This window comes from Myripristis murdjan, chromosome 18 (assembly GCF_902150065.1).
Source record: "Myripristis murdjan chromosome 18, fMyrMur1.1, whole genome shotgun sequence".
NCBI classification, from domain to species: domain Eukaryota; kingdom Metazoa; phylum Chordata; class Actinopteri; order Holocentriformes; family Holocentridae; genus Myripristis; species Myripristis murdjan.
Genome location: NC_043997.1, coordinates 15,974,770 through 15,996,717, shown reverse-complemented (window position 1 = coordinate 15,996,717; position 21,948 = coordinate 15,974,770). Strand labels below are relative to the sequence as shown.

Genomic DNA, 21,948 nt, shown 5'->3' with positions numbered 1-21,948 from the left:
TTAAGCAGTATTGATTCCTTTCAGGAGGGGTGTGGGTAGATGAGGACAGTGAGGGTGGGGTGGGCATAGCACCAAAGGGGGAGGATGAAGGGGATTGGCTCGCTGGATATCAAGAGCTCTGTTTTTCTGCAAGCCACCAGCAAATTTAAAAAGCAAATGGGTGCCATTCTCCATAAGACTGGCAGAGGTTAAACACTGCTCACGGCAGCAAGTTAGTCAACTCTGGTAGGTGTGGGGAGGCTGGGGGGATGAGGGGGGGTTTGACAAGCGAGCCCTGCTGGGACTTTCAGATTATACAATGCAAACAAGGCAATGGATTGCTTTTTGATGCTGGCTGAAGAACAAACGATCTGAGGCGGAGTAGTTTCAGAAGATGAGGGGGGTATACTCAGCTAGGACTGATGACACTTCACTGCATCGGAAGTTGGGGAGGAACCAACGAACAGGGTAGACGTGCATAATGTGAATCAGTTAATCATGAATCAGACATCTATTTTGTATCATGAGAAAAAAAAAAACATATTATTCTCTAAAGTTTGATCTAAATTTTTTTAATTTGTTGGATTAGCTGGATTTCCAAAGCCCACCCAGCCCTGGAGGAGGAAATACAGCCTCTAAAACAATACATGCAGTGACTTTTAAGAACACTCAGATCTTTGTGGACATGATGAAGACAGCATTCAAGAATAATGCTAAATAAGAAAAAAAAAAATTAGAACTGGATTCACCATATCTTTATGCATTTTTACAGAAAGTTGCATTCACATTATGATCTAGAGTTACACTGCTTTATCAGTTTGCCAATATGTCTGAATGACGTTGTCCTTTTTTATTTAATATCAGATGTTGTCTGTCAGCCTTGAAACACCCATATCAGCAAACCCCCACTATTATCCCTCTCATCTAATAATCACTGTTATGTCTTAGGTATCCTTATACCTCTTATATGTTTAGTAAAGATATAAGAAAATGAATGTTTAATAAATCATATTGTTAGATTTAGAAAAATCAATGATTACAAATGCTATGATTTAAGATTGACAGAGCTATACATTTTCTACAGATTCTACAGGGGGTTGTGTAGGAATTTCAGAGTTCCTAGAGTCATTCAAAAGAAAAAGGAGCCTGTCAAGTAAAAACATGAAACACAACAAGCATGGAGTGAGAAGGCTTTCATTAGAGAGACGTGAAATAGTTACCTGCCATCTTTATTGCTGTCGAGTATTTGGAAAATGCTGGTTACTGTTCTGTTCTGATGTCTGTGACCTATGTATGGGAAAGAAAATCATATTTGGGTAAAATTACCTGGTTGTTTTATTTAATACTAATCCAGATGTTTAGAGCACTGTGATGCCCCAAAGCTATCTTTAATGACCAACAACTTTTATCAACACAAATCTGTACTGAGTGCAAACTGAGAGGCAGGTTTGGATACCAGGGATGGAGAAAAAAGACAAGAGTAGAGCTGAGTTTAAGGAAGTGGGGAGAGAGGGAGAGAGGAGAGGTTGTTGGGCAATCAGGCAATGAGTCAGTCATGCTGTGCAAGAACATTTGGTCTCCCTGTAGGAAAAAAAGCATGTCAGGGTCCAGAATGCAATCAGGAAGCTTTGTGCTGTAACGGCTGGTATGACAGTGATTTCCCTCTTTTCCATTCACATTCGCAGGCGGATGAAAAGGAGACGCAGAAACTTCCTCAGCCCCCTTTCCAGCGAGCACGTGACCCACAGCAATTCATTTTTTGAATCACATTCGGTGAAGTGGGAGGGAGAGGAAGTTCTCTTATGTTCCATACTAAGCGTCTCCCACATCATCAGCAAAGCTGAGAATCTAAAGGGGCAAACTGATTGGCCCCTAAGACTGGGGAAAAGCACTCTACATAATGCTAATTGCACATCCGCCGCAATTACCTTTCCGCACTAATTACAGAAAAGCTAACTCTGAAATTAGCATTTTTTTCCTCAACATACAGTAGAGCGGCTGTGCTCAGTGTGTGCTGCAGGAATGTAAAAAAATTCCTGTTTATAAATTCAGCCTTGCCAAAATGAACCATGAATTAAAATGCAAACGTGTTGAGCTGTGTTTCTTGTGAATCATTTTATATATTTAAAAAGATGCAAAATTGTGTACCATTACTTGTTGACCACAATGTTAGAGAGAGCGGCAGGTGCTCGCAGAGGAGCCAGACTCTCCACCCTGGCTTTGACTCTACCAAACCAGGGGAAAAAACAAGATTTGCTAATATTCTTCCACAATACACAGAGCATCTGTCATGTCAGTGGCCTTTCCTTTGTTTGAACGGCGCTCCATTCCCATCCTAATGCTTGACATTCTCAACCCATTCGTACGCTCTCTGTCTCACAAAATGAGTGCAGGAAGGAGGGAGAGAAATGGTCTCGTCTCTGCCTTTACTGCAGAGCTGTAGCTATGAAAAACAGCAGTAAGGAGGATAGATGGTGAAGGGGAGAGGGGAAGGCAGAGGATGAGGGAGTGTGTGGATCAGATGGAGAGGATAAGGTAGTAGAGGAGTGGGGAAGAATGTGGAAAATAAGTGAGGAGGGAGTAGGAGGGAGAAAAAAAAAACAGAGAAAGAGGAGGTTCAAGACATTGGCTCTCCAAGCCGATGGCACATATAGCTGGCTATGTTTACTAATGGACACCATCACTCATCCACCCCACGTTGCCCTGGCGATAGCAGAGTGAGCTCGTAAAATAAGAGCGGCACAAAGAGAACAGAGAAAATGGAACATATCAGCAGGAGACTGTGGATCTATGTCGAGGCTACCGACCATGCTATCCATACAGAGGTTTCTTTGTTACTGTGGGCTTTGTACTTAAAGGCTAACAAAACACACATTTCGTTCTGTTATATACACTAAGAGCGGGTTTTCCAGGCAGGAAAATACCTCTTTCAGGAAAAAGAAGGCTTTAAGATGAAAATGGATCAAAAAGGTTACAGGTCTGAAGTGGTGCACTGAAGTTTCATTTTACTGAAAGAAAAGGAAATATTGTATGAGTGTGCAAAAGTGTTTCAACCTGCACAGAGCATGAAATGGCTGGGATTTACAGCACCGGGGTGATTCAGACAGTGGGCCGTATTCATAAAACTCAGCAGTAAGAGAAAAATCTGTGGCAAAGTAATGTGAACTTATTCAGAAATTTACCAGGGCAGTGATTACCGTGACGGAGCCACATTACCGCTGCCTTGCTCTGCAGCGACAGTCTACGTGTCAGCAAATGAACATCAACATGTTAATCAAGTGTTACATATTTATCAGCCACCCTGATTATCAACACCTGTGTGAGCTAGGCCAAGCATGTTATGTCAAAACACAGCTGAAGTATGGTGATTTTGCCTTCAAAATAAAAGTGCATATGTGAATAAAAATCATATCAAAATAATTATTTACTGAATAGAATAGATACAATAAATATGCAGTGAGACACTGGATGCCCAAAGGGGCTTTTTCTGACATATGAATGCATCCATATAGCCATATGTAAGATGCCATATATATTGTACAGGACTGTCAAAAATATATAAGGGCATTCTCAGGCATCAGAAATATTGCAGACAACTTTGAAAGGTATAATCTATTTTATGACCCTAACCCATTTATGCAAGAGACTGAATGGACACTGGGAAATGAAGCTGGTATTTGTAGGTACAATTGTGCCGCAAATATGGATATAAAATGACATTAATAGGGCAGACGTCAGCTTTCCAAGTTGTCTACGTTTAGTTACACGTTTAGCATTTCAGTTGCTGTATGTACTTTTTGTATATGTCTACAAAAGTATCAATACATGCTGTGAAAATTACATTTTACAAAAAAAAAAAAAAAAAAAAAAAAAAAACAATGGTAATTCATTACCTCCGCATGCCTGACTGGATGTGTTTTTATTTTTATTTTTGTCCAGGGTATTATTCAAAGAAACTTGAAACATGTTTGCCAATGATGATTTATTTTTAAAGATACGAGCAGACGTCTGACATAGTTTTTAGCTGACTAGCTGGCGCCTGTGTTAAAGTTCAATGTACTGCACTCCAGATGTGTCAGAGCAACAAAAGGAAGCCAAAAATGTCTCCAGCAAAGCTTTGTATTTTAAGAGAAGGGGCAGTAGCTCATACAGCAAACAAAAGCATGACAGTTACTCATTAAACTCACTGGCAGGGTTGGTGTGATGTTGGACTGACCTTGCAACGGACACAAGGGTGTAAATTAATTTAACAGTAGATTATGACTAAGTCCCTGCATCTAATATCATTTGCCAACATAACAAATGTTCCAAGTCCAAATCGAGTTATATCATATAATTTTTTACAAAGATTTTTTTAGATGTGACTTCTAAATAAATTTCAAGCATTTTTGGATTTTTTTCTCTCATTATATGATAATAAAAACCATAAAATTAAAGGATGTGCCATAGCTACTCATTCCATGTTTAGAGTTTATTTTATATCATGTTTATTTTATGTTGCAACCCTGTTAAGTCTTTTCTATTTCATGAGTTGAGAATTATTAGGCCAGTCTAAATAAAACATCTAACTAAAACCAGGTAGTATATTTTTGTAGGAGTGTGCTTTTACGTGTTGTGTAATGAACAGCATACTGTAAGTGCTCAAAAGGGGGTGATTGTGCTGTACAAACACAAATGTTGACCTTTTGACCTTTCTGCTTGATCGCAAAAAGGTCAGACCCTACCCATCTCACACCTAAGTAAGCTAAAAACATTTGACAAAGGTCTGTACTGTAGAGCTTCAAAGATAAGTTTAGAGAAGTAAGATAAGTAGGATTCGCCATGCAAAGTTGTGTTTACGTTGTGGAATTATTACGATTAACTAAACTGATTTGATTGCTATAGCATCTTGTCATTTCAATACACTTAAGTAATGCGTGTGATTTCTTAACGCACTCATGCATCTTTGGAAAACACGGGTAGCACAGAAACGGTTTGCAAGACAGCCTGCCAGTGAAATCAGGTCAACCACTGGATTACCGGTGAACTTGAGGGAACCCCTCAAACTGTGGGTGAACTGCGAGCGCAACGTAGCTTTGCATATTGGGACGTACCATTAACGTTCAAAGAGGGAGTAATGCAAGTAAAATATGTCTCTATGAGGGTATCAAATCAAATAAACATCATTAAAGAGGAGAAAGAAACCTCAACATGAACTCCTAGCTTATCACTGTTGGCATTAAGAAGTACTCCTTGAAAAACAAGCCCACACGATCAGTGTCCTCTCTGACAAACAGGGAAGAATAGGGAACCAGGAAGCCTTTGTTATTCAATGAGGATTTATTCCAAATCGCCCAGCATGCCTTGCAAAACCTACAGGAACGGTAAATATTGAGTCCACTTGTCTAAAAAATAAAATAATAAAAAAAAAGGATATAGTTCATCATGTGGTGCCTTCAGTTAGTAAGAACACTGTGCAATGTTTTTGTTACTGTTCTGATAGCATTTCACACTACGAGGATCTGTGGTGCGTTATAGGTTGAGATTTGGCAAGGTATCACATTTCCACTCAGTCAATGCCGCTAAAAGACCTGCAACTCCCAAACGCCGCAGTTAACTTGATAAAATAGACTGAAATTGCCAAGATATGGTACTTCCTGCACAGGCATATCAAAAGGAGACACTCAAACCTGAACCATTACATCCAATATCCCTAATTACCAAAGCCGTGCAATTCTTTTTTTACCGTCCCAATGACACTGCTCCATGAAGAACTGAACTGTAATTTTCTGTGAGGGCACCAATAACACGGCCCTTTAAAAATTCCCAATAACAGAGTATGAAGCCCTGGAGACAAACGTGAGCAACAGCAGCAGTAATCAAAGGGGAAAACTCTGTTAAGTTCTACTTTGCAGGCTCAGCTGCTAGATCCTCAAGCTTTTTATTCCCATATTGACACGGGATATTGACTGGTCATAAAAGGCAAGACAAGAGGTAGTTTAAAAGAAACTATTGTCTCTTTGTTGAGATTTTCCTGTTTTTAATTGAAGTAATTCAATATTTTGTTTAAAAGGCCCACTAAACACTGTAGTGTGCGAAGGCAGAACTATTAAACTAACTATGATACTATTAAAGAACAGTAAAATGGCCAAGACAGGACAACGTGTGTCGTAATAAATGCTACAAAATGGGGTAAAAGGGGATCTCAAGATAAGTGTTTGTATTCTAATGTGACACCAGAGAGTTACATACCATTAATGTTCAAAGAGAGAGAGAGGATCTGGCATTCAGTTAATAGGCTATGATGGTAACATGTTCAAGGATTACGATGACTTGGAGAAAACTGTGAACATTTACTTAATAATCTCCATTAGACTTTGTGGAGGTTTGTGGAGACGAGATTTGCTTTCCAGAGGTGAAACATGGAGCCATTGCTAAAAGTACATTTCTACATTTCCAAAGAGCTTACAGGGCTCACTACAAAGCCTTATATGTCTCAAAATGAATGCCAGTGCAATCTTCCATGCTTCTCCAACAGTGTAAGTCACAGACCTCACATCACCTTCCGACTGAATCATATTCCCTCGCCCTACACCTCTAGGTCTAAATTGATCTCATAAAAAAGTCCTCTCCCTCTTTCCTTAGCTCTTATTTCTTATTTTCTGTCAATACTCCTCTTTTTTATCTGTTAATTCATTCACAGGATTATTGCCAGCAAGTTACTTTTATGCTCCCTCCTGTTGGTTGCTTGTAATGACAGTGATCTAAGAACCGAAGATTATTCCTGTGGTGCATCCATTTAACTTGCACTGAATGCTGCTGGTAATAAACAGCGCTGTTTAGAGCTGTATGATGGTCAGGTATTTACAAAATGTAATAACCAGTATACACAGCATTGCCAAGAGGCAGCAGAGTCAGAACTGCTTAGGTTGCTCTCGGAAAAAGGTCAGGGAAAACATCAGCCATATGAACTTAAACACTCAATCAAACTTCAAAGTTATAGATTTGAGAATTAATTCCTTGTGGATTGCCAGTTCTCTTGTTTAGTCCTTCCTTCACTCTGTGCATTTTATTTCTATGTATGAAATCAAAATGCACACAAAAGCCTTATCAGCTCGCCACAGTAAACAATAACACTAAAGACCCACAAGGGAGCCATCAAGTGTTGTTGAGCTACAGCACTGGCAGATTAATGGTGCTTGTGCCCCGTTATTCAGAGATTAATCAACATGTAATGTCGCAGGTTGCAAGCAGGCAAAAAGACTGCCCAGGTGCCCTAGCACTGAAGTCTCTGAAATTCCCATTGACCTTTTGAAATACACACAGAAGCTGCCATCAAACTCTGGGACACGTGCACATTTACTACCACATCAATGTGCACATTTTCCTCCTCTAACTCAGTCAAACCCATACAGACACAAACTGCCATTAGAAATGCATAAAGAAGCCTTGACAGATAGCTAACATGGAGGAGACATGCCAACATACCGTGGAAATTAAAACTGATGGTTATTAGAACCTGAAGATGAGCAGTGATGGAACAAAGGGACGGCGCGCCTAGGAACTCAGGGGATCAGTGACGCCCACATGTGTGTCATTAACGTGTCATTAAAAAGCGCCCAGCAAAGGTCAGCTAGCACTGCAGGGAGCGTGAAGGCTGGACACTCAGCAGAGCCACCAAAGTCAAATGACCTATCCAACAATCAGAATTTTTTTACTTGGGGGCTAGTTTGATGCGAGATGGCAAATCAATCAGGAACACGTCAGGACATCGCAGAGGGATGTGTGGAAATTGAGAGCTAAGCATGAAATAAATGAATTCACCTTGATGACTGAGGATAATGTTGTTTTATGACAAACAACAGACAGATTTGTTTTTTATTCTAACTACCCCTGTCTGTTTTTGGGCTTGTAGGAAAAGAAATAAGTTTTGAATTGTGTTTATCCCTTTCATCGTTGTATTACCTGGTATGGCTGTTATATTGATAGTGTGTTAACAGGTTTTGACAGGAGTGAGACTTGACTTTTGGATTTTCATAAATATTTGAACTCTGTTAACCATAATATCAGGCTCTCTATCAACTACTGCCATGTCCAATAGACACTGCCTCAGCCTGATTGTAAGCTCTAGACAAAGCTTACAACCCCAGGGTGACTAAGCAGGCATGTACCAGAGCACAGTCACTTAAGCAGAATACTGCTCCTCTAAAAAACACCAGACGTAAGCCTGCACGTCAGTCTCATCTATTTTTTGCCATTACATATAGCACACATGCTGAACAAATCAAACGGACCGTCAAAAGGAACTGGGCCTTGATTGAGAGTGACATCCTTTTCAGTAAAGTTTTCCCTGAACGCCCACTCTCATGGACAAACTCATGCATTCACATGTTCCAGCAGATAAAAACAGTATTTAGTTGAACAAAACCGGTGGGCACTTTCAAATGCATTGCCCTCGCTGTGATAATGTTGTGCAATCTAAATATTTTGCTGACAAAATGATCTTGTTGGCTGCAATACTACTTTTGTCATATACCATCCATCAGGTCCATGTGTGGAACGTTTTTTTTCTACACAGGCCGCATAAAAAGTCGCCTGAGGGATCGCCTTGCTGAGCATAAATAAGCCATTAGAATTATAAATCGTGATTACCCTATGGAAATTCACAATGCTAGTGATTACTTATTGTGTATAGTGGGCATTGGGCACATTAAATCTTAGGTCAGAGGAAGTGATCGATCAAAGGGAATCAAAAGGAAGGCTTCTGGATCCATCGAATGGATGCGTTAAAGTATCCTGGTCTCGATGAGGATATAGACTTCACCTGTTTTCTGTAATTATTTCTGCATAGGCTCTCTCTTTTTGTGCCCAAAACCTAAACATGGGCAGGTACTTGCATTTATGATGCTCTATGAATCTCTTGTGTTTTGTGTCCTTTCTGTATTTAGTTGTCATGATATTCTCTGGGTCATGTGATTGCCCTCTATTGGTTGTTGCAACTACAGACGAAGACCTGCAGTGGTCAAAACATGTTGGCTTTTTCAGTGATTTAACCACTACAATAAAGGCTTTTAAATATTGCCTTCTTCATTGTGAAATTTCCTGATTTCTGGAGTGCATCTTCATGGTGGCTACAACTACAGAGGAAATTTCCGGTTACAAGGTAGTGGCCCATTTGAAAGCCAATGGAATTCAATTTAAAAATGAAGCGTTGCATATTTAACTCCCTGGATTATCCGCTCATATATGCAAGAACAACGGATCACAAACTAGATATGTCAGAAAGGCAAAGATCACCAGTAGAACTCGTACATTAAAAGAAGAGGATGTGTCACACAATGCACTCCCAATGCCATAACCTCAATGTTTGCCACTGTCAAATTGAATTACAAGGAGACTGGCCTTTATGTACCCAAATGGACCATAAATGTCAATTTAAAATGCAGCAGTAATCACGAAATATATTAACCGCTGGAACCTGTTTCCAAGAACCTCACTGAATCACACTGGCAAAACGTAGCTTTTAGAGATTGCCGTTTATTAATTAGACTTCTTTTTGAAATTGATCATCGTAAGTTGGAACTATAAAACCTTGCTAGGGCAAGTGGTACTTTTTGGCACAGCAGTGTGCTTTTATGAATCGCTCACTGGACATGCAAATTACCATGAGCGGTGGAGCCAAAATAGTGAAAGCAGTACAGCTGAGGCAGTAATCTCCGTTTATGAATACAGGAAATGGCAACCATCAAAGTCTTACACCCTGTCGAGTTTCATGAATATGGACCAATATGTTTAAAACAAATAAATAAATAATTCCACGTTGGCATGATAGTTTTCCATTACCGTAATTCTGTATGTGTTTGTTATATGAGGCGTTATTAAGAATGGGAATGTTTGAGAAATTAAATGAGAAATTCTCCCTCTCTTTCTCCAGTTTAAAAAGACAAAACTATGCTTTACCCTCACCAAACCCTATCCCTGCCCCCACACATTTTAATGAATCTAAATTCTTACAGACTTCAGTGTAAAAATGAGTGCCTTTTTCCTATCCAGCCCCACAACTATCTGTGCATTCAACAATGCCAGCCTGAATGTCAGGTAAATGCCTGGCAAGCTTGTGCTTGGCATGATAAGGGAATTTTCCTATGAGTCACAAGCAACTTGTCACTCAAGGTTAGAAGAATGTAAAAGGAAAGCTGTGGGACCACAATATGCTGTTGCTCAGCACTCCTTTCCTAGTCTATTTATTTCCATGACATGAGCTACCGTATTTAAGCCTTCCAGCTGTTTCTGCCACCCTACCATTTGTCATTATGACCATCTGGCCTTAGGCACTAGGGTCAATTCATTTTCATCCAATGAGGGTCTCTACTGAAATGAAATGGGAGCTGTTGCACAATCGTGCCCTGTGGTCAATGTAACACTGGCGTTACTTTATCTGCAAACTATTGGGATCCTATGGATTAGATAAACTGCATTGGATAGACAGTCTAACCACATCATGGCATGTTAATGCTGGCATGACACTTACCTCTGTCTCCTGCCTTTAGGGTTTGCTCTTTGAGTCTGTCAGCCTCATGCTTTCTCCTCCTGTGCTCCTCTAATTTGATCTGGAGGTCCTCAGCTACCTGCTGAAGGTCTCTGAGCTGGGCCTAAATAGACACGAAAAGAGGGCTTAAAGGAAAACTCTGCCCTGAAAGACAGATTTAAATTGCAAGAGTGACTTAAGTTGCATTTCTGTTGCCATTTTGTTGAGTTTGGTTTCATTTCTGTTTATCCACTGGCAATTGTGATGCATACAGTGGATTTTAATGTGAGACAGGAATTAGCTCTCCCTCTTTTCATTCTCCATGTATGCTTGCTTAATATTGTTGCAAATCAGTGAATGTACAAAGAAGGCCTTGATCTTTTATTTTTGACAGTGAAACTCAGATTGTTTTTTGTTCATTTTTTCCTATTAAAGGTCATTGTTGTTTCCCAGTGATGTCAGTGAATTCACGTTTGGCTAGTTAGGCACAGAATAAAAAAAAAAAAACATCAAGACATCATCACCAGAACTGCAATGTAAATCATCAATCCAAGGTTGTAATTGAGTTAACATGTTTCAGGCTGGAATCTTCCTTTAAGATCAACATAATGCAGCAAATACATACCAGTTGGCTGCTAAATATGGAACAACCAGTATGGATTATGGTTTATGGATTTCAACATGGAAGCAAATTTGAAGCACTTTGTTTCATGTGTGTAGATGTGTGTATCATTTTCTACAGGTGCATGATTACAGTTCTTACTTGAGAAATGTCATGTCAACAGCTGTATAATCTTAAAAGTAATATAATAAGTGAATGAGGTACAACTTGCTTTAAGCCCCAACATCATTTTGGAGAAAGTAGAGCCTGGAATTATGCAAATGAGTGTTAAGAACTGAATCGTTCTCTGCCACACGCACTCGCTCACTCGTTCTCTTTATCTTACTCTCTCCATCGGTCCATCTCTCCCCACCAAAACCACCACCCTCTGTATTTACAAAGACTTGTACGACAGCAGTGGGGACTGCACAATGGACTATTTAAATCACTTGCGTCAGGAGGTGTTGCTGTCGCACAAAAAATGACAGCATATGACAACCAAGCATAACCTATCATCACTCTCTGTAATAGACCAATTAATATGAAAGCAGCAGCCTCTGTGTGTGTATGTGTGTGTGTGTGTATGTGTGTGCGTGCACGTGCGTGCGTGTGTGCATGTGCGCATGTGTGTGTCTGTCTCAGTATTACCTTCCAATCTCTCCTCAGAGACTTTCTCATAATGCAGTGATGGATTCTGCTTGGTTCGGATAGGGATGACTACCTTTCTGGGGCATGCCGTTTGCTTAGCCCCGTTCAGTTTGCTGCAGTGATTTATGGGGTCCATTTTGAGTGTGCAAGAGCATAGTGTATAGTACCATCTGTGTATAGTACCATCTTGGTGTAAAAAGTTTTCCTCCCATGTCCACCGCTATGGCACACCAACAACTAATGTATATGGCATTAGTGTTTCCGTAAACCCTTGTAGCAGGTTTTCCAATACACTGCATGAAGACATGTTGAATGTTCAGATGTGCAAAAAAAAAAAAAAAAAAAATCGATGCTGCCAAGTATGGCAATATTATTTTTCATAATACTTTATCAATTCTCTGGCCCCTTGTGTCAATATGTAGTGTTTATGCACGGATTTTCATATTTTTTTGAGTCCGTTTGTCACTTGATTTATCACAGGCTATAAAATGTTGTCTGTTTTATTAGTCTAGCCACGTGTTATGTAGACGGCTGTATCATAAGTTGTATTTATAAATTATGTGGAGTGACACATATCATATCATATTACAGTGTACCATGATACATATCATATCAGCACCCATGTGTTGTGACACATACTGTACAGTGAGATCTGTCTCGATACCCAGCTCATTTTGCATTACATGTTAAACAGAAAATGGAAGAAGCTTGCAACTGAGATTTGTTGATATGACACTGATCACTAATTTTGTTTCAAAAGATTAACTATACAGATTTGGTACTGATTTATTCATACAGTATTTTTTTTTTGAGTTCTCCCTACTGCATTGCTTTTTGGTGGATCTTTTTTCTTGGAAAGCTCTATTAAAGTTTGAACAACAAATGCACTCTCAGACCCATCAACAATCTGAAAAAATGTAGCCCCATATAACTGTCGCAGCTTTTACTAATGCACAGTGTCATAATCCAAGGAGAGCAGGCACACAGAGGACCAACTCAGGTTTCAAAAGAACTATGCACTAATCCACAGATGGTGACTATGGACAACTTGAGGCTGTCATAAATCTCTAGAAAACACTGGCCAGGCAGCAGCATTCACCTGCCACCTAATCTAAATGTTACAGGGTTGATGTTTGAGTGCTGGTATGTCACAGTGGTTATCAAGTGGGCACCTCACAGCACAGATGTTTCATTGAATCAGGCCCATGACACCCTGAGAAGGCTCAACTGTGATTCCAGGTGTCCTATAACCCCTCCCCTCAACACCTGGTCTTGACACCAAATAAAGTAAAGTCACTTTGACTACCCTCTACCAACACTTGAGGCTTCCGCGCATTACTCAATAATTTATAAACTCGCTACTGACTTCAACAACAACAGCAGGCTAATGGGACATCTGACACTGCTAGCTTGGAACGGCCTGCTCAGTAGCCAAACTGTATCAGTGAAAACAGACTAAAGGGACAGCTGATTCTGCTGGCTTGAGACAACCAGCTCATCGGATCAGCAACCAAATTGTACCATAAAGTCAAATATAAATGTTCAAAAGAATGACTATGGCAGCAACCATGCTACCTAGCAAAATATCAGCTGGCATGCTACAGACAACCAAAAGCTAACAAAGCCAGCAAAGTAACCATCTAAAGACTTGATATATCAGTAGAAGTGCTACTAACAAACCATTTTATTAACAAACATTTAGTCAGATACCATGCTAGAACATAACCTAAAAGGCCAACACAGCAATCCTTAGATCAAAGATGAAAGACAGAAATCAAAGATGAAATAAGTTGCCATACTGCTTGGTGACTTGCAAATGAAGCACGTCATTTCCCATTTGCTAAATTATGACTGGACCCTTAGATTATGAAAATTATCAGCAGGCTGATTATGAACTATAAAGGAAAAGTTCAACCAAAATGCAAAAAAAAATATTTTGCCACTCATTGACTAGAATTTATCCACGCAGACAGATTCTGACTGATTTGGTGGGGTTTCCATCCTAAAGCGATCTCCCCTGTCTCCAAGCATCCCAATACAACGCTGAATGGATATTTGTATGTGGAGCTCAAACTATCAAAATTTAGGCTAAAAACAAAACTCAACAGCAACTGTTTTTCCAAAGACAGCGACACAGATAATTGACATAATCCTCAACCCTCAGGTTCCCCAGTTTTTTGGGGAAATATTTCCTGCCAAAAACCTGCCAGCACACTGTCGCTATCTGTCCCCAGAGCGTAAGAATTAGTGGAGGACAGATACAGTGTTCATTGTTTTTGGAAAGAGTTGTTGCTGTAAAATTGTGACAGTTAAACAAATTAATATCGATCCAGCCCCACTGTATTGGGCTGCTGGGAGACTTGAAAGACCGCAGCAAACTGGAAACCTCACCAAATCACACAAAAATCATCTGTGTGACTGCATGAGGAGTAAATGGGGAACTATTTTTTTGTTTTTTTTGGGTGAACTGTTCCTTTAAAGTGAATTTCACGGAATACTGACTTGTGCCAATTAAAGACAGCATCCCTACTTCTTCTGGTTCTAGGACACACAGTGCCGACATGCAACACTCAGCTTTAATTCCATGGGGGGGGGTGTCTAATTTGATTAAAAAAAATTTCCAACACTCCATTTCTTCAACAGAAGTAGTTTCTTTAACCCCTGAACCTTAGGAAGAGTTCACTTTTGAGTTATTGTGTAAGGTTCCCAAGACGGGGCCCCTGAGGTAACCCTGCCATATCAACAGAGACACATTGAGAACAGAGGATCACGATGTGCAGTGGGGCTCGGAGGGCTGGGTGACACTTCAGCCTCGATCTGCCAATCAGCCGCTACAGAAAAGAACATGGAACAGAAATATCTGACAAAAAAAGCGTGCAGAATATACACTCAGAGGGCCATCAGCTGGCCTATCAGGCATGTGTGCTTGTGTGTGTGTGTGTGTGTGTGTGTGGGTGGGTGTGGGTGTGTGTCTGTCTGAAAGAGTGGCCTTTAGTCAAAATCTCTATGTTGTCAAATCCGTGATATCTTTTTAACTGTATCATCCATCACAAGAAAAATGTCATGTGTGAGAAATGCCTGACAATCACAAAACAACGCTTTTAGAGACACTGTGTAATAAAGTGGAAAAAATTACCTTGAAATTAAACAGCTCCTCTAATGATTAATTAATGCACAAAACAGCACAAAGATTTAGGGCAATCCTGAAGAGGTCTCAATGAGTCTTCACTGAGTGTTTCTACGGAGTGTCACAGGAGCTTTTTCCCCAACGGCTGCAAGTGATTCCATCAAATATTTTCAGAATACCGTAATTATGTGTTCAATCTAAGAACCTATCAGCTATCGTCTGATGACAATTTGGCCTCTAGGGGCAACGACAATTTTTTTGGGAGTCAAACATTTCTCCATACAATACACAAACACTGATAGTTTTTGTCGGTGTTTAAAATCCAGACGACATTTCTGCATTTCTGCCAATTCGTTCTGCCTCTTTCACTCCCCACATGGACTGTTTACCTTCACAAAACCACTCAGATTACAACAGAGACGGAAATTGAACCAGAATGCCTCTGATACCGAAATCTTGGCCCTCACCCACAGAGACTGTACATATATATATATACATATCCTATAGATAGATAGATAGATAGATAGATAGATAGATAGATAGATAGATAGATAGATAGATAGACAGATAGATAGACAGAGAGAGAGAGAGAGAGAGAGAGAGAGAGAGAGAAAGAACTTGAAAAGGTCTAAAGAAATATTCAGCTGTCATATTTGCTGATTTTATCTACCGTGGTATTGCAGGGCTCCAGTTTCCAATTTGGACTAGTAGTTGTTGAAGTCAAGGTGATAGTGAAGAGTAGGCGAAGAAAAAAAAAACTGCAACAGTAGTTCATACTTATCTTGAAGCTCTGCAGAAGGAGCATGATGATTCAATGCTTGATAACTCAGACACTTATTTACTTGTGCCAACTTACCCCAACCACTTACTCTGTACTGCTTTAGAGTAACTGCAAATGAAGTATAGTCACAGCTACAGTAAATCCTTACAGAGATACACTGAAATGCGAAGTCACTGTCAAACGAGGATATCAAAAGCCTGGTGTTGTTTACGGGTTATAGATGTTCAGAAGTTACTGCACAAGGAATTATGACTACAGTTGAGAAATGGCTCTATTTTGAATATAATCTTTATCTGTCAAAATACTTTCGCTGCCACTTCATCACTGTGCCGTTCCACAAGCAAAGTAATAAGAGCAGGAAACTAAAACATCAATAATTTTCAGTACAAATTCCTGGGTGTCTTACATCGCAAAAAGGCTTAAATGACACTAATTGATGAAAGGATACAGAGTGATATGAGTGAGCTAGTGGCAACAAAAATGCGTATTTCATGTTATTAGAACCAGAAACTGGTGATGTCGACAAGCCAAAATTGACTGCACAGCAGGGAAGGGTTGATGTTAGCAACTGCACAGCAGATGCCTGCAGCAGAGGGTTGTCTGCCATGAGCATGTATGGTCAAACCAGTGTCACAGGGCACAAGCTGCTACTTCACATCAGGAGTTCCCACAGCACAACACACATAAAAGCAAACTGACCAAAAGCTGCAAGCACCACAAATGTATATGGTGCTAATCAACTTATTTCCAGCAAAATTCCTGAAACAAGTGAAAGTGCCTTGGAATTAAGTAGAATTATCTCATCCTATTGGCAGATTTTCTCACGGGTTTTAAGAAAAACAAGATTTCAAGACTAAATATGAGATGCAATGACTTGTTAAGATGAGAAGAGTTTTATTTACATTGTATACTGTGGTAATGTGTATTGGCCTTCATTCATTTATTGATACTGATGTGTGTGTTTTGAAACCGGGACATTACAGTTGCATGGCACACGCCTTTTGCCAAATTAGGCCACTGTAATTCCTCAACATTAGTTTTTTCATGTCAAACCTACACAAAATATTTCAAGGTAGTTTCATTCATACTGATTTTCACATCATTTGCTTTGCAAAGCTGACATTGGTGGTGATACATCGACAGCTCCTGTCTTTTGTAGCTTTTGGCCAATGGAAATCACCTTTTCACTGCAGTATTTCTTGTCACCTTGGCACTTCATGTAATATAGCTCTCGTTTTTTACATTGTACGCTTCTGCTCATACTCATAACAACAGTGTAGCAACATTTTTTTTCTCTTGAACCATGGATGAAGGTGAAATTTATATGCCTTCATACATTGAAAATACACGCAAACAAAATTTACACAAAGTATTTTTCATGCAGTTAAGACAGAATAAAGGCAGAACGCACTCAGTTGACACTGGTTTTCTCACAGTAAGGATAATGCTCTCGGGTGTGGGGGCACCTCTGTTTCTTCAACATGCCATTTGGCAGAAGTTACTGCAGCATACTACATCCTACCTGTTTCTCCCTCCAGAGCAGCACCCCCTCCTCAATCAGTTGCTGCTTTAGTCGCAGCCCCTCGTCTAAGGTCCTCATCTGGCCCTCCACATCCGCTCTCTCCCTCTGTCCCAGATTCCTGGAGGAGACAGAGCGACCGAGGCACAGTCCCATCATTACCGAGAAAACATCACCCACCCCTGATATGGTCTTAGAGATGGCACAATCCAATTTTTAAGGGCCCATGATGCATCGGGAATCCAAATGGGAAAATAGAGGAGTAAATAAGATGGGGGTGGACGCTCTGTGGCTGAACTAAATTGTTTTCGAAGTCTGGCAAACACAATAAGAGTGTGGACTTTGTGAAATCGTAATGAGATATGCTTGGCTTGTATGTGGTTTTGAGGCATACGGCACGGAGTGAAATAATAGAGTACTGTCAACAAAATAAGTGGGTTACTGTATTAGAAGTTGGGTTTACACGGGGGACGACATCTCAGCATCATAGGATGGTCAATCTTTGCAGTGCAGCTCAGTGAAGACTGTAAATATAGCTCTCTGCAGTTTGAGTTCAAATAAACATACATCCTGAAAAGGCTTGGACTTGTCTGAGAGTTTGTTTACAGGCCTGCCATCTGTACAATATGTAATTTGAAGCGAGGTAATTGTCCCGTGCACACCAGAAATTCTCTTGGTGAAAGCCACAACAGCAACAGACTAGAGTGTACGTTTTAGAGATGGAACTTGAACTGTAAATGCTGCATGATGGGGAAAGTAAATGGTGACGGGGCGGTGAGTCATATTCTCTTCATGCAGGATGAACTCGTCAAAACATGTCCCTGATGTATATGCATTAAAATCGCAGGGGTTTGTGCCAGTAAGAAGTCACAAAAACCTACATACAGCACAGACCAACAGTAGGTGTTTATAATAGTGGCACCATGCCCCCTGGTGGCACAAAGAATGAGTCACTGCACAACGACAGTGTATTGCACCACATAAAGGGTACCTTGGATAAACAAAAACCTGTACTTTTTAACAAACTACATAAACTGTGTTGTTTGATAGTTTTCTTTAAACCACAGATTGGGTTAATATTTTATTCAGATGCAGATTCTTCAGCCACACATGGCCCATGATTCCTCAAATTTGGCAATTTGATGGATCGTCAAGCCAAAATCTACATGTGCTATTTTCAAATATTCAATCTCAGCGCTGATTCAGCTGACCTGCAAGAGTTCTGGCAGTGAGCGTGGCTGTTGTACTCATCTGAGGCGTCGCAGCAATCTGTCAAGAGGAACAGGAGAAACCAGCCCATTACACACAGAGACAGAGGAACACACAACATAACAGCAACGAAACCAAGTAGTATTTCTTCATCATTTCATCAGTGCATCATTTTTGGGTCTGATACAATGTTAAAAACTGGAGATTAAAGTTAAATCCAATAAAGTTTGTCACATAAAATGACGAATACATGTGTGAGATCATTTGTTTTTGTGACAGCATGGTTCTTTTTGAAAAGCAGTACTCTTTACAATGACCACAATATGAAACAATGGTGGCAATCTGACTACTACAATTGTTTGCTTTTCCACATGTACCATCCTGAATGTTATAGTGCAAAAACTAAATGTTCTGTGCCAAATTTAAAAATGTATATGAACATCAACAGCCTATTTCTGTGAAAAGCCAACATTTGCCAAAAAGGTCTATGCAATGACTAGTCTACCAGGCCCGGATTAATTGTGTTACACTGAAAAAACTGAAGTATGAGTATTGAGTGCATTATCTTTAGCCCATGTCTTTGATCAAGACAATCAGTTTTCAGCCTCTGACTGGTGAAGAAAAGATTGCGGTGTCTGGATGAGATGTCTCTCTGGTTGAGGGAAGGTCTCTTGAGATCAGCCACTTATAGGATGAGCTACATGTTGTTTTACAACTGCTCAGATCTGGTTTTGGCTCAGATGTTTCAGCCGGGAGAGTGGTCACAGTGTGAAACTCCTCAATTATCCAGAACCCCGTTGGTGACCATTGGAAGAGAGGCATTAGAGCCCAGCAAAGGAAGTCAATGAAAATCTCTCAGCGAACCGTCCAAGAGGAAAAATGACACTGTGTTAGCTGTTAAGTGGCTCCTTTCAAGGCAGGGAAGGTATGAGAAGACAAGTGGGAGATGAGAAAGAGGGAGAATTGAGGGAAAAGAAAGCAAGCGGCTATAAGAAATCCTCCTCTATCCACCTTCTCGTTTCCACTCTTATTTTTCCACTACAGTTACGTGCCATTTAAAGCTGCCGAGAGCCCAATGACAGAAAAGAGTTCTTGACAACGAAATGCGTTGATTTTATCCAAAATGTGGGGCTCCCGGAGGAAGGGACAGGAGTGGATGGGAAGGGGGGCTCCAAACAGATCTAATTTGGCGTCTGAGTGTGGCAGGTTTCACAAGACAGAGTGGAGAAAGGGCTTGAGAAAAAGCACAGAATGCTGTTCAAGGAAAAATTAGGGGGGGTGAACGAGAGGGTGCATGTGCCTGTATGTGTGTAGGGATGCGAGAGAGAACTTTTGTTTGCCATGTCTACCACTTCATCTTTGTTTGTTTGTACTACAAAAACCGATGTCAGTGTGCACAACTTGAAACATCTTCTAACAGCATGTCAAATGTGCATTCCTGTGCATATACGCAAAACACAAAGGCGAAAAAGCAAGCGATGGGTATAACTTCTTAAGTGCTCTGCATACTTGAGTGGTTTACCAGCTGTAGCTAAAGGCAGCACTTCTGCTCTTGAGGAATCATTGAAAAGCAGCATATAATCCTCCCTATTATGCTTATGTGGCGGGTAACTGAAACCATTTAATTTCGCGCAATGCTTCCCTGAGTGATTTATGAGGCAAAATTCATGGCGCACTGTTATTTTGACTAAAACCTCAAAACAGCCTTTGAAATATGACAGTTCCAAGAAATGGAGTTCATGCTTGGCACCATACCTTTGCACCAGTTTTTCTGAGCAACTATTACAGCAGCTCATTTCCTGCAAGAATAAGTCTGTTCTTCACGGGGAATCATGAGGACACTTGCAATATTAACCTTGCTGTCCAGCCTCGCCAACCTTGAAGCAAAAACAATGTTTATCCGTGGCCTCCCTTCAAAAGGTTCTCTAAAGTTTACCAAGGTCTCCCTCTCAAAAGTTTATTATTTCATTCCAATATAGTGCAATAAAGAAGGCCTTACCACAAATCCCATCGTTGACTCGTGATGATGGGATGTAGTGCGGCCGGAAGCCCAGGTTGGAGCAATAGAACCGGCCACCAGGACAGGCGGCAGTGCCTACACAGGGCAAAGGGAAGAGGTCAGTCTTGCTTCATCGACTTTCAGAAAAAAATAGACACAAAAGGGCTGTGACTAATGATTGTCTATATTGTGGATTCATCTATTGATTTTTTTTTTTATTAACAAATTAAGCATTCAGTCTGCATAAAGGATCAAAAATAATGATAATGCTCATCGGAGGTTAATAGAGCCCAAAGTGCTGTCTTGAGTTGAGTATTTATTTTAAAATGATATGAATGCAGAAAAGTGAGCAATTCTTAGTGATCTCAGTCAAGTTGCAATCAGCAAATTTTGCGGATTTGTACTTGATAAATGACTGACACCGTCGATTATTGAACTTGATTCATTTTCTGTCGATCAGCTTATCAGTAAATCAACTTATCGTTTCAGCACTCCATACAATAAACAGGGACTACAATCAGTAATTTATATTGGTGCACTGCTCTTGTTGCCCTTAGGAGGGCAGTGTCATTAGAGAACTGTTCTTAGAGATCTAAGCCTCCCTAGGACAGACTACTGGTACTGTGAGTTGAATCTGAGTTGACTACTGGTGCTTTCATAAGATATTTGTGCACAAGATTTTTATCATCACTAGTAATGTGGATATGATGACCAATCAGGAAGAAGGAGTTCAGAAAATTGTATCTGTTCACAGTAATGCAGCTTTTCAAATCAAGAAAAGAAAGGTTATATCATACCACAATATTATGACCTCCAAAATCCCAGAATGTATAGTCTCATATCACAATATCAATATAGTAATGATATAGTTGCCCAGTCCTAAATGACAACATCTGACATGCGCTTTAAATCTCTAAAGTGAAAGCACAACATGGGAACTCCTCTCTCATTTCAAGCAAAGAAAACCGAGTCCAGAGCCTCTCTCAAAGCTCTGCTGTGCCGTAAGTTTGATTTCCACCAGAGGGCTCCGAGTTCGTCCACATGCACAGTAACACTGATTAATCACCCACTTCATTTGAAAGGCTAATATGGACCAACTGTGAAAACAACAGCGAGATGATACCCAGTCCAGTAAAATCATTATCAGCCCACAAAGGGAGACCCTGTGTGTAGTAAACATTAAAGTGCAGAGGTCTACATTGGTGGTGTTCAAAGTGTGGTCTGGGGACTGCCAGGGGTCCCTAAGTGGCCTTCACATTGTCTTCAGTAAAATAAGGAATAGCTTACTTCACTATAATCTAATTCACTAGAAATTATCACAACACAAAAATGACTGTTTTCAAGTTAAGTTTAAGTTTCAAGATAAAGTTTATCTAGAGGCCCAAACCACTGTTTACAGTTTGAAAGGGCTTTACAGGCCCACAAGTCTACAGCAGACAAAATGGGGTGACATGATGCTTTGAATTTATTTGCCAAAGTTCAAATACGACATCTTAACAGTTTAATACATAACACAACCCAAAAAGCAGTATCTTTTCATGTGTCAAAATCATTTCAAATTGGGATCCATGTCTTTAT

The 21,948-nt window shown here is 40.2% G+C and overlaps 1 protein-coding gene across 5 annotated transcripts in view; it reads right to left on the bottom strand.

Annotated features, from left to right (window-relative positions):
• Positions 1–21,948, bottom strand: part of LOC115377074 (glucosidase 2 subunit beta-like) — a 133,971-nt gene that overhangs the window by 111,034 nt on the left and 989 nt on the right. For all 5 annotated transcript variants that reach the window (XM_030076941.1, XM_030076943.1, XM_030076944.1 and 2 more), the window contains exons 3-7: positions 20,371–20,466; positions 18,374–18,431; positions 17,166–17,283; positions 10,490–10,610; positions 1,200–1,266 (exon numbers count right to left, since the gene is read on the bottom strand). In XM_030076941.1, coding sequence (XP_029932801.1) covers positions 1,200–1,266; positions 10,490–10,610; positions 17,166–17,283; positions 18,374–18,431; positions 20,371–20,466 — 460 coding nt within the window. The remainder of the gene's footprint in view (positions 1–1,199; positions 1,267–10,489; positions 10,611–17,165; positions 17,284–18,373; positions 18,432–20,370; positions 20,467–21,948) is intronic.